We start from the raw sequence: 10,157 nt of genomic DNA, 5'->3' as shown, positions 1-10,157 counted from the left end.
CGGTGTTGGCGTCGATTCCCACTGCGGCCCTGTCTCGAATTGTTGCAGGACAGGCCGATTTTTTGGCGTTTATCTAGGCGGGACCAAATTGTCCTGCCTAGTGCTGCTACATGGCACCGCTGCCAAACTATTTCGACGAAATCCGTGGCTCACAAGGAGGTCTTGACAGGTGCTGGCTGCCGGCTCACCTTCGTACTAACCGAATCTAGCCAATCAGAATCGTCAATGACCAATGAAAGTGCAGGTCGGATTGGTAGAATACTGGCGGGTCTCGGATCTTGCGGCAGCTCTTCTGCTGGACCAGTTACCAACTTGAATGGTGCTCGCTATGTCGCCGTCTCTGACTGCTTCGTGCACCGCCAATGGCGGTGGCGAGGCTAGGCTCACGGCGTTCATGGAAGGCATCAAGTGGCACACAGAAGACGACGCCGCGGTGCGCCGCTCCGTCCTGCTTCGAATGTACGTCGATGATACGCACACCAGAGCCTGACATGTCGTAATAGATTGCTTGTGCTCAAGCAAAAGTATGGTAAAGTTGATGCGCGTATCTCCAACATCGCCCGCCGCGCTGAGCTTGCCCTGTACACCCGAGCGCATACGCGTGACGAATACGGCAATCCACGCACTTTGTCCAAGCGTCTCCATGTACTCATTGTCAAGCTGTACGCTCATCAAAGCGGTGTGGCGGCCAAGCTGAAACGACCGACACCAGTCTTCCCGGAATCGACTTCACGAAGCAACAAGCGCCGGTGCCTCCCAACGAACTCCGACATGCTCTTGGATGGACACGACGGTGTGATTCGTCTCGTCACGTCTTTCCTCGACACACCGTCACTCGTTGCTTTGTCGTCCACGACCCACCGCGCGCGAAATTTCATTCCTCAGTGCGTGACTACCCTACGACTAGCGGCATCCAATCTCCCTTGCATGACACCAATGTCGTGGATGGCTCAATTTCCCAACGTCGAGTCGGTGACCCTGGTCGGCGACAACCGGTTCGGATTCGGAGAAATTGCCATGGAGCATATCGACATACGGTCGAATACGTCGGTCGAATGGCTTCTCACGGCTATTCAAGCCGCGCTGCCGCTACCCCGCCTGGAAGCACTAGCACTCCAGCACGTCTTTTGCGACGGGCTCGACGATCCATTCACGTCGACTGTGGCGGCGCTGGTGCCGATGTTACCTTCATTGCGCCACCTAGTACTGGTTGGCAACTGCATCACTGATGTCGGCGCGTTACACTTGGCCACGACCGCCGCAGCCTCGTTGAGCACTCTCAATTTGAACAACAACTTTATTGGCGAGCGCGGTGTTGCCGCATTACGTAGCGTGCCCGCCTCGTGCCACGTCACGATGGCCGACAATCTTGCGCTCTCGAGCTGCTGACGAGTTTGTGGACGCAAGTGTTATTTATCAAATCACGTTGTTGCCGTCCGTTCGTTTGATTGTTTGGAATCTCTCCTGGTGCTCAATTCATTCGGTTGGACACGAGCGAGACGATTCCCTTGTCAAACCTGGTACGCACGCACACCTCTAAACCCTTTCCTCCTATCTGGCGTCGGCTGGGGTGTCTTGGAGCTCTTACACAAGAGCTGCGCCAAATCAACTACCATGTTGGGTTGTTGCTCAGCTACCCAAGTTGTGTTGATGAAATACAGAAACCTGCTTTCACTATGCCATCCGACCCAGCCGAATTTCCCCGGCTAAGCCAATCAACGTGACGCATTTCCGTTATTTCAGTCAATCAGATGCAAGCCCTGCGCACCAGTCAAAATTGGTGTTGCATGCTTATCCGGGGTTTCCGGATAGGGCTATAACTGGCGTGTGATCTTCAACGAGCGCGACAACACCCGATAGACGATGACATCGACCATCTTCGTGCGCAACTTGGCGTATGGAACGACCCAGCAGCAGCTCGAAGAGCTCTTCGGAGACATTGGCCCTGTGAAGAAGGTGTCTGTCATCAAGGACAAGGGCCGCGCCAAGACAGACATGACCACGCGTGGGTTTGCGTTTGTGAAATTGTACGGTGTTGAGCAGCGTTGCATGGCCGAGCTCACGTTGTGGCGGCGTTCTGTAGTGCGATGGAAGCGGACGCGAAGCTCGCGATGGAAAAGCTCAACAACTCAGATTACGGCGGCCGAAAATTGTGCATTGGTAGGTGGCACCGACACGTTTGCCGAATTGTTTCGTGTCCAACGTACCATGGTGCTTCTAGACCTAGCCAAAGAAAAGAAAGGACCCAAGCCGCTGGCACACCAAAAGCCGCCGGTCGTGGACGTCTCCGCCACTCACGACATCTCAAACGACATCGAAGCCGCACCCGATGATGCCGACGAGCATGCCACGTCGGAGAAGAAGGCGAAAAAGGCTAGGTCAAAATCCGACGATGTCCAAGTAGCTCAAGATCATGTTCACGACACATCGTCGGTCTCCGAAGTGACGTCGAAGAAGGAAAAACGAAAGGCCAAAAAACAAAAGAGGGAAGCCGACGATGCCCTCGCGACGGACGCAGCTGGTGACGCGATCGAAGAGGTCGAAGAAGCGCCTGCTAAAAAGGAGAAGCAGAAAAAGGAAGCAAAGACGGCAAAAGAAAATGTACGAGAAAACACCGACGCCTCTCTCGCTCCGACCTCCAAAAAGCGCAAGTTGGACGTCCAAGTCGACGACGATGCAGCCAAATTGGAAAAAGCGCCACAAGTGGCGGAGGGCCATGTGCAGAGCGAGCGAAACGCTCGTCGACGCGAGCACCGCGAACTGCTTCGCAAGATGAAGGAGCGCCAGGAAGCCAGTGCCACAGTCGAGGAAAAGTCGGTGGCGATTTACGGGTTGGGGCCCGAGGTTACGGAAAAAGCGCTCAAAATCAAGTCGGCAAATACTTTCAACTGGCGAATGCAGGACCAACGATCTCGCTTCTGGTGTGTAGAATGAAGAAGATCGGAGAAGCCATCAATATCGAGTGGAAGGAAGACATCGTAAACGGCAAGACGCAGCACGTGGCGTACGTCGAGTGGGCGAACGTCGCGACCAAGACCAAGGCCCTCGAAAAACTCGACCAGCACGTGTTCAAGGGCTTTACCATGACTGCTCGCGGGTACTTGCATCTCCCTGGCGACAAAACACGTGATGCAAATTGTTTCGGACGGCAGGCTCGAATCCACCACGACAGGACTCGCTCAGAAAGACGGCGTCCGCTTGATTGTACGCAACTTGCAATTCGACGTCAAAGACGCCGACTTGGAAAAGGTGTTTGGGAAGCATGGTCCGTTGGCCGAAGTCCGCGTCGTTCGGATGCCCGTCGACGCGTCGGTGGTCCCCGACGCTGGTAAAGGTACGCGCGCGTGTCCATCGCGGCTCTCTAAGCCTCATGTGGCCGTGCAGTTGTCCTCGGCCGAAGTCGTGGCTTTGGATTTGTCCAGTTCAAGAACAAAGTCGATGCCCAACACGCCATTGAGGTGTGTCAGATCGTCGAACGTTTCCCCCGGGTTGAGTTGGCAGTTTGTCGTTCACGTTGGTTTGTAGACACTCAACAGCACCAAGCTGAAGGGGCGTGAGATCGTTGTCGATTACGCCGTGGCGAAATCGGAATACGTCAAAGCGCAGGCCGCGCAAACCGACTCCGCTCCGGCCACTGAAGCCGGTGAAAAGGACGCCGAAGAAAGTGATGACGAAGAAGGCGACAACGACGAGGCGGGTGGGGAGGCCCCCGACCTCGACCAAGATGAAAACACACTCGAAATGGACGACGACGACGATGACGACATCGACGCACTGCTCGACGCGAAAGAGGAAGAGGAAGAGGACGATGCCAATGCCTCGACTGGCCCCAAACTCGACACGGACAGCCAACGCGAACGCACCGTCTTCATTCGCAACTTATCCTTTCAGACAACGGAAGACGGGCTCGCGGAAGCGTTCAAGACTCAATTTGGCCCTGTCGAATATGCCCGCGTCGTCATGGATCGAGGGTCAGGCTTATCCAAGGGTAAGCCACGCGACGAAGATTGCGTGTGGGAAAATGACATGGTGATGGATGCCGGTTCATCTGCAATAGGTGTGGCGTTTGTGCGTTTCCGGTCCAAGGACGACGCTGACGCTGCGATTGCCCGCGGCTCCGTCCCCACCGTCGATCAACCCGCCAAGAAGAAGCGTGACAAGTAATGTCGATGGGTTGTTCCAATGGAGATGCCCATCTTTGTCATGTAGCAACGTGTCGGGCGGGCTCTTCAACAGTGCAATGCTGGACGGCGATGGGATTTACGTCGACGGCCGGCTGCTGTCGGTGACTCGGGCCGTTGCCAAGCACGACGCGGACCGGTTGACTGAAGAAAACAGCGCCAAGCGCAAGGCCGTCGACAAGCGCAATATGTACTTGGCGTACGAAGGCACAATCAACGTGAACAAGGTGAGTGATGTCGACCCGTTCGCGACCTCGTCGGATGACCCCTCGTGTCAGGCGGCCGAGTCCGAGCTGGCGCTGCCCAAGATGGACATTGAAAAACGCCGACGCGCGATCAAGGAGAAGAAGGAAAAACTCAAGAATCCGCTCTTTTTCATCTCACCGACGCGACTGTCCGTGCGCAATGTGGCGCTGGGGGTGGACGAAAAGACGCTCAAGACGGTGTTCCGCGAAGCTGCCATTGCCGGACTCCAGGAGCATCTGGTCAACATGAACGAGGTCAAGGCCGAGTATCAACTGAAGAAAGGCCTGCCCGTCAAGATCATCCTGTGCAAGATCGTGCGTGACACGGAGAATTTAAAGGCGGGCGAAGACCCGCGCTCTCGAGGGTACATGCAAAAATAGTGAATCCGTGCTTCGTTGGACGGATGGACCTGTCATCGCGGTTCGTCATTTAGGTACGGCTTTGTCGAGTTCAGTCAGCACGTGCACGCGTTGGCCGCGCTGCGCAAACTCAACAACAACCCGGCCTACACAGAGTACTCTGGCCGCGGCGTGAAGCCCGCGCGCGGCACGGCGGACAAGGACAAAACGCGACTGATCGTTGAGTTTGCGCTGGAAAACCACGGCAAACTCAAGCTCCGTGAGGTTGGGGACGACGGATGATCCCTTTTTTGTGGTTGTTGACTGCATGCCGCCGCGTAGAAACGCATGAATGATGCCAAGAAACGGCGGGACGAAGAGCTGATGCTACGCAAGGCCCAGGGCGAAGTCATCGAAAAGGTCGAACGCAAGAGTCGTGGCAAGCGCCAGCGCGAAGCCAAGGCACGCCGGGCGAACGAACCTGCGGCTACGAGGTACGAAAGCATCGCTCCTTCCTTTCGTGGAACGGCAGGACTCGATGGTCACGTTTTCAAATTGCAGCGTCGAGCCGGCGGCCAAGAAACCCAAAACTGCGCAGGCACCCCAAGCCAAACCGCAGTCTGCCATCAACAACGCCAAGCACAAGAAGAACCCTGCGAAAAAGGTGGCGCCAGCCGCTGCCGGCCTTGTCTCGCGCAAGGAGCGCAAGGGCTCGCGTGCGAAGAAGGAGGAAAAGTCGTTCGAAGACATGGTCGACAGTTACAAGAAGAAACTGTTTGCAACCGTCGAGGACAGCGAGTCCCGTGGCCGGTGGTTTGACTAGACTGCCTTTCGAACTATTTTACCAAAACAAATTTTGCACGTTTGCGAGGAATGAACGACGGGCGATGGCGAGTGTTTGGGTGCATTGGGACTCGTGCCATTCCTTCGAAAACGAGCAAGAGTCCAACCCCTCTCGGCGGCACCTCTGCGCGATCGTGTGAGATGCCACCGTCGACCATGGCCGTGACATATGCGTGCATGTGTAGTCAGAATGAATTGTATAGCTATTTTGACCAATCGATGACAAATAGGTTACCCACGTCCAAGCACATAAGTGATCATATATATTGACCAAAATGCTGCCAGCGCAATAAATACGTCGAAGTACTAGTACCGACTTATGTACTAGTAGCATACTACTAGTAGTATTTGTGATCCGACCGTTTTCTGGTTTGTGTCGTGCCCTTGTTAGTTTGGTCAAATATGAAAAAAACTCGCTTAAAAAACAATGGAATAAAACTGGAGAGACGTGGGATACATACACCAAGACAATACAGATCGCCCAGTGACACCGTGAAAAACCAGTTTGTGTCTACATCGGAGAAGAGGATCGCTATGATCAATTGAGTCATTGTTCCATGGGAAGAAATGTCGTGTGAAGGTATCCGTCGATTGTTTCCAACTGTTGGGAATCGTACCTGTGGTGATTGTGGGTATTGATTGGAGTCGAAATTCCGATATTTTGACCAATTAGAGCTCAGTTCCGATCAACTCACAAAATTCAGAAAACAAATTCCAAAATTGTTTTCGACGACGACAGCATATTCGTTGTTCTCGATCCAGCAAATCTCGGTGTCTGGAAACCTGCGTTGGTTGACGGCAGCCGATCCATCTCGGGCAAGCGAGTGGCAGCAAGGATATCTTTGCAGCCAGTGCGGTTGAACCGTCAAAACTGGGGATAGTTGAAGTACCAATGGCACCAAAATCTGGCGCTTGAGGCGACAACGGCCAACGTGATGGCGAATGCACCCATTTCCACAATCTTTGGGATCACCATAGCGCGCAGGACCGCACCGGCGGCCTTCCGTGAGGCACAGAACTTGGCCATGTCTATGGGTTTACCCCACTCACGCCGCGGCCAACGTCGCACGAATTTGCTTGATTTCCAACCAAGATCGTCCGGCAAGGTGATCCAAAGTGAAGCGTGGGATATATATGGTAAATTCTCCGACCAGGGTCCACCACGGCTGCCACCGCAAGCACATGGGGGCTCGGGAGGCGGTGAAGGCGACGTTGCACGCAGCTGGTGGGGCTTCTACCGGTCCCATTCCCTTCCAGTGCCGTTGCCGAGTAAATCACCCAGGACGCACTTCCGACGTTCAACCGACAAACAAAATCAACGTGTCGGCGACCGATCCTCGACGACATCGTTCCTGTCGTCGATCACATTCCGTTTAGTCTGGGATCGCTTTGTCGCGCAATGGCGAAAGGAAGGTTCCGCTCTACGTCCCGAGGCATCGAGAGTTCATGCGGTCTGAAGCCGTTTTAACGATATAGTATCGATCAACGTCGTTTCGTCCGTGGTCCGAGTGCCATAAAACGTGCTGCAACTGCTGCTGCTGCTGCTTGAGGTGGCCAGTTTCTCGAGGCACGCAACATGGACAAATAGGTGATTTACGTCATTCGTTCGGGAGGTCGGCGGCGCGCGAGGGTTCCATGGGAAGCCATGTACGTTCAACACAACCTGTCGTGTGGCTGTGTCGTGGAAAGTTTCCAGGGGATCGAGGGCTGCGCGGTCCGCCCATCCCCTACACGTGTACCGTGGATGGCGCACGGAGAAAGATTGACAGGGCGACGACGACGAGCGAGCCACGTCGGCAGGACAAATCGCCTGCCGGTATACAGCACGGTACTTCACGCGAGCGTTCATGTTCCTGATACCGCAAGGAAGCGCGCCGTGTTGTTGTTGGTGTGTGTGGGTGGGTGGGAGGGCACTCGGTTCGCATTTGTACATCTCGCTCCACACGATCGTGTCCGACTTGATCTTGGTACGACACAGCAACTCTCCATCCGCCGTCACTGACACGTCATTTCAAACTTGACAAAATCTCTCCATACGCACGACAGCAGCGCGGACAACACGGTCGTTGACGTTATATAACACGGTGAGTGTCTGCCTTGGCAGCCCCGCCGGTTGCTAAGGACACTGCACGCCTGTGCCGCCTGTACACTCTGGATGCGCGGCGGTCGACCAGAAATCTCTGCATATGGCGACGGCACTTTTCCAGATGTAGCGACAGATGCTTTCGCTGTTGACGACGTGACGTGCTCGGGTCAGCGGACGCCATGACCGTGTTTGAACGCACGGGGAGAACGACGTCAAGGGTCGGGACTGGGCCGCACGGCGCGTCGTATGAGGGGGTGGGGCGTGTGCTGAGCTCCATGTGGAGTGGCATTGTGCCTCTCCAGCGACAGGGGACGTCGTGTCGCGATGGAGGCCGCGCCACGTGTCGCCGGTCACGATTGCGGTGAACGCATCACGTTGCGTTCATCGCGATCGAACGCCCATGCTGTCATGCCGTCCATTCGTTCCCAAGTGACAAAACGGAATTCTCAGGAACGACGACAACGCGACGACCATCGCGCCACCGAACAACAACGGGATGTTGGGTCGACTTGGGCGAAAGCGAACGCGGGTTGTCGCGGCGACCGTGGTTCGTGTGTGCTTTGCAATCGTTGCAGGGTGGGCGGGATGCACACCCCTCGTCCCCCGCAGCTGAGTGCACTCGCGACCGTCTTGGCGAGCACACCGACAGGCCCACGTCGTATCGAGTTTATCTTTACCCGACCTCGGCCGGCTTTCTCGCGTGATTTGGTCCAGCGACGGCGTTCGTTTTTCAAGTACTCTGACCCACCAACACCACCGGCGCCGTGGGTGGTGGTGGATGGGCGGGATGGGAGGCGGACGCAATGGATGGCGGCGCAATTCGATGGCGACGGGTGTACCGTCAAACGTGGCGGACAAGGTCCAGCCGGTCGTCGTGGGACTCCGTTCATCCTCTCTCTAGCGGACGTCGCTTCAACAATATATCCACGGCGCGCCACGGTATCATCGCTTGCGGAGGGGTATTCAACGCCTCCACCTTTTTTTGAATCCCACGTCGTGTACCGCACGGACCACGACCGTGTTGTACCCAGCGCGGGTCGAATGCCACGTGGCTCGATGCGTTGTGCCGGTTCTAGCCCACCGACCGACGCTTCAAGTCGCAGCATCAAGAGAACGACGAGTGGCGGCGGGGAGGAAGGACATGGCAGGCAAGACACCCCCCCCCGCCATGTGTCGTTACGTCGGGCGCTGCTTCGAACCAGCAAAACACACGGAGGCCACCTGACGCGGTGTGCACGGGGGGATTCGGGCCCCGATGCCGCCGTGCACGTCGCGTTTGTATAGTCTTCCCAATATGTTCGGACCGGGCAAACTCGCCAGATGGCCCGCATATGTTGAACCTGGTTATTCACGCGAAAACCCGGGGGCCCGTCGTTGTGACACGGCTGTCGGTGCGTCCCCCGTGCTTCTTTTTCGCGGCGCAGCAAGACAGACCGCGCATCACTTTCGAATTTGCGTTGACAAGGTCCAAGTCCGTTGTCCCGTCATGAGCAAACCGTTCCTGACCATCGAAGACATGAAGATGTGCTTCTCGCTCTTTTGCTGCGTGTACGGCATCGGGACGCTCGGCATGCCTGGCAACTACGCTCGCGCCGGGTACTTCTGGGCGACGGTCGCGTTGGTTTTCATGGCCGCGGTCAACACATACGCCACCGTGTGCATGTCCAAGGTGATGCTGGAAGCTCCGAAGAGCGTCCGCACGATGGGCGACTTGGGCGAGTTCGTCATGGGATGCACTGGCCGCTGGCTGATGACTGTCACCCAAATGATGACGTGCGTCCTCGTCCCGATTGCTTTCCTTGTGTTGGGCGGCATCATGTGCAGCATCATGTTCGCCGACTCGTACGAACCTACCACGTGGATCATTATCATGGGCTTGTCGTTGTTGCCGGTGTGCTTGATCCCGACGTTGAAGGAGGGTGCTGGCGCGGCCGCCGCGGGGTGCCTCGGTACAGTTCTTGCCGATGCCATCGCTCTTTACCTGTTGGTGGACGGCATGCACGACCTCAACACCGAGGGCGTTTCTACTCCCAAGCCCCACCCGACTTTCAAGCAAGTCGCCAGTGTGTTTGGTAACTTGGCTCTGGCGTACGGTGCCGGTATCGTCATCCCTGCTCTCCAGCGCGACCACTCGGACCCCACTCGCATGCCCCGCATCATCTACGTCACCTTGGCCATCATCTCGACCTTCTTCATGATTGTGGCCATCACGGGTGTGTCCGCCGTGGGGTGCCAGATCCCCGGCAACTTGTTGTTTGCTGTGGCGGGGACCAAGAACGGCTTCACGGCCAACCGTGGCGGGGTCATCCTTGCCATGCTGGCCATGCAGCTGCACGTCACGATTGCGTACGCTGTCATCATGACCCCAGGGTTTTACATCATGGAACGCGTCATTTTTGGCTTGCACAAGAACAATTTTGCGTTGGAAACCGAAGTCGAAGCTGGCTACGAAAAAACCGACAC

At 56.1% G+C, this 10,157-nt stretch overlaps 4 protein-coding genes across 28 annotated transcripts; all 4 read left to right on the top strand.

Annotated features, from left to right (window-relative positions):
- Window positions 1–316: 316 nt before the first annotated feature.
- H310_12605 (hypothetical protein) lies at window positions 317–1,437 on the top strand (the record flags this gene model as incomplete). The annotated part of the gene is made up of 2 exons (XM_008879755.1): window positions 317–459; window positions 504–1,437. The coding sequence occupies 2 exons, from the start codon at window positions 317–319 to the stop codon at window positions 1,387–1,389; spliced, it is 1,029 nt and encodes a 342-aa protein (XP_008877977.1). The 3' UTR covers window positions 1,390–1,437.
- Window positions 1,438–1,829: 392 nt separating this feature from the next.
- Window positions 1,830–5,639, top strand: H310_12604 (hypothetical protein). Of its 25 annotated transcripts, XM_008879752.1 has the most exons (13): window positions 1,830–2,027; window positions 2,084–2,160; window positions 2,222–2,870; window positions 2,930–3,097; window positions 3,153–3,334; window positions 3,385–3,458; window positions 3,526–3,988; window positions 4,058–4,160; window positions 4,210–4,408; window positions 4,460–4,791; window positions 4,861–5,050; window positions 5,108–5,259; window positions 5,327–5,639. In XM_008879752.1, the coding sequence occupies exons 1-13, from the start codon at window positions 1,864–1,866 to the stop codon at window positions 5,586–5,588; spliced, it is 3,015 nt and encodes a 1,004-aa protein (XP_008877974.1). In that variant the 5' UTR covers window positions 1,830–1,863; the 3' UTR covers window positions 5,589–5,639. The 25 variants fall into 25 exon arrangements, with proteins under 25 accessions (XP_008877974.1, XP_008877972.1, XP_008877964.1 ...); XM_008879750.1 differs by having other exon boundaries at window positions 5,108–5,639; XM_008879742.1 differs by having other exon boundaries at window positions 4,861–5,259.
- A 700-nt stretch (window positions 5,640–6,339) lies between these two features.
- On the top strand, window positions 6,340–7,106 carry H310_12603 (hypothetical protein). The gene is made up of 2 exons (XM_008879729.1): window positions 6,340–6,714; window positions 6,763–7,106. The coding sequence occupies exons 1-2, from the start codon at window positions 6,544–6,546 to the stop codon at window positions 7,063–7,065; spliced, it is 474 nt and encodes a 157-aa protein (XP_008877951.1). The 5' UTR covers window positions 6,340–6,543; the 3' UTR covers window positions 7,066–7,106.
- Window positions 7,107–8,867: 1,761 nt separating this feature from the next.
- Window positions 8,868–10,057, top strand: H310_12602 (hypothetical protein; the record flags this gene model as incomplete). Its single annotated transcript, XM_008879728.1, has 2 exons — window positions 8,868–9,947; window positions 10,024–10,057. Exons 1-2 carry the CDS (start codon window positions 8,950–8,952, stop codon window positions 10,055–10,057), a joined length of 1,032 nt encoding a protein of 343 aa, XP_008877950.1. The 5' UTR covers window positions 8,868–8,949.
- Between the last annotated feature and the right edge of the window lie 100 nt (window positions 10,058–10,157).

This window comes from Aphanomyces invadans (genome assembly GCF_000520115.1).
Source record: "Aphanomyces invadans strain NJM9701 unplaced genomic scaffold supercont1.41, whole genome shotgun sequence".
Taxonomy (NCBI): Eukaryota; Oomycota; class Saprolegniomycetes; order Saprolegniales; family Verrucalvaceae; genus Aphanomyces; species Aphanomyces invadans.
This window is presented reverse-complemented; position numbering and strand designations above follow the sequence as displayed.

Excerpts from the sequence above, each read along its gene's own strand:
- H310_12604 (XM_008879738.1), top strand. The coding sequence starts at position 1,864 with ATGACATCGACCATCTTCGTGCGCAACTTGGCGTATGGAACGACCCAG. Across the intron at positions 3,459-3,525 it reads ATGCCCAACACGCCATTGAG|ACACTCAACAGCACCAAGCT; the intron begins GTGTGTCAGATC and ends GTTGGTTTGTAG. Across the intron at positions 4,792-4,860 it reads GAAGACCCGCGCTCTCGAGG|GTACGGCTTTGTCGAGTTCA; the intron begins GTACATGCAAAA and ends TTCGTCATTTAG.
- H310_12603 (XM_008879729.1), top strand. The coding sequence starts at position 6,544 with ATGGCGAATGCACCCATTTCCACAATCTTTGGGATCACCATAGCGCGC. Across the intron at positions 6,715-6,762 it reads AACCAAGATCGTCCGGCAAG|GGTCCACCACGGCTGCCACC; the intron begins GTGATCCAAAGT and ends TTCTCCGACCAG.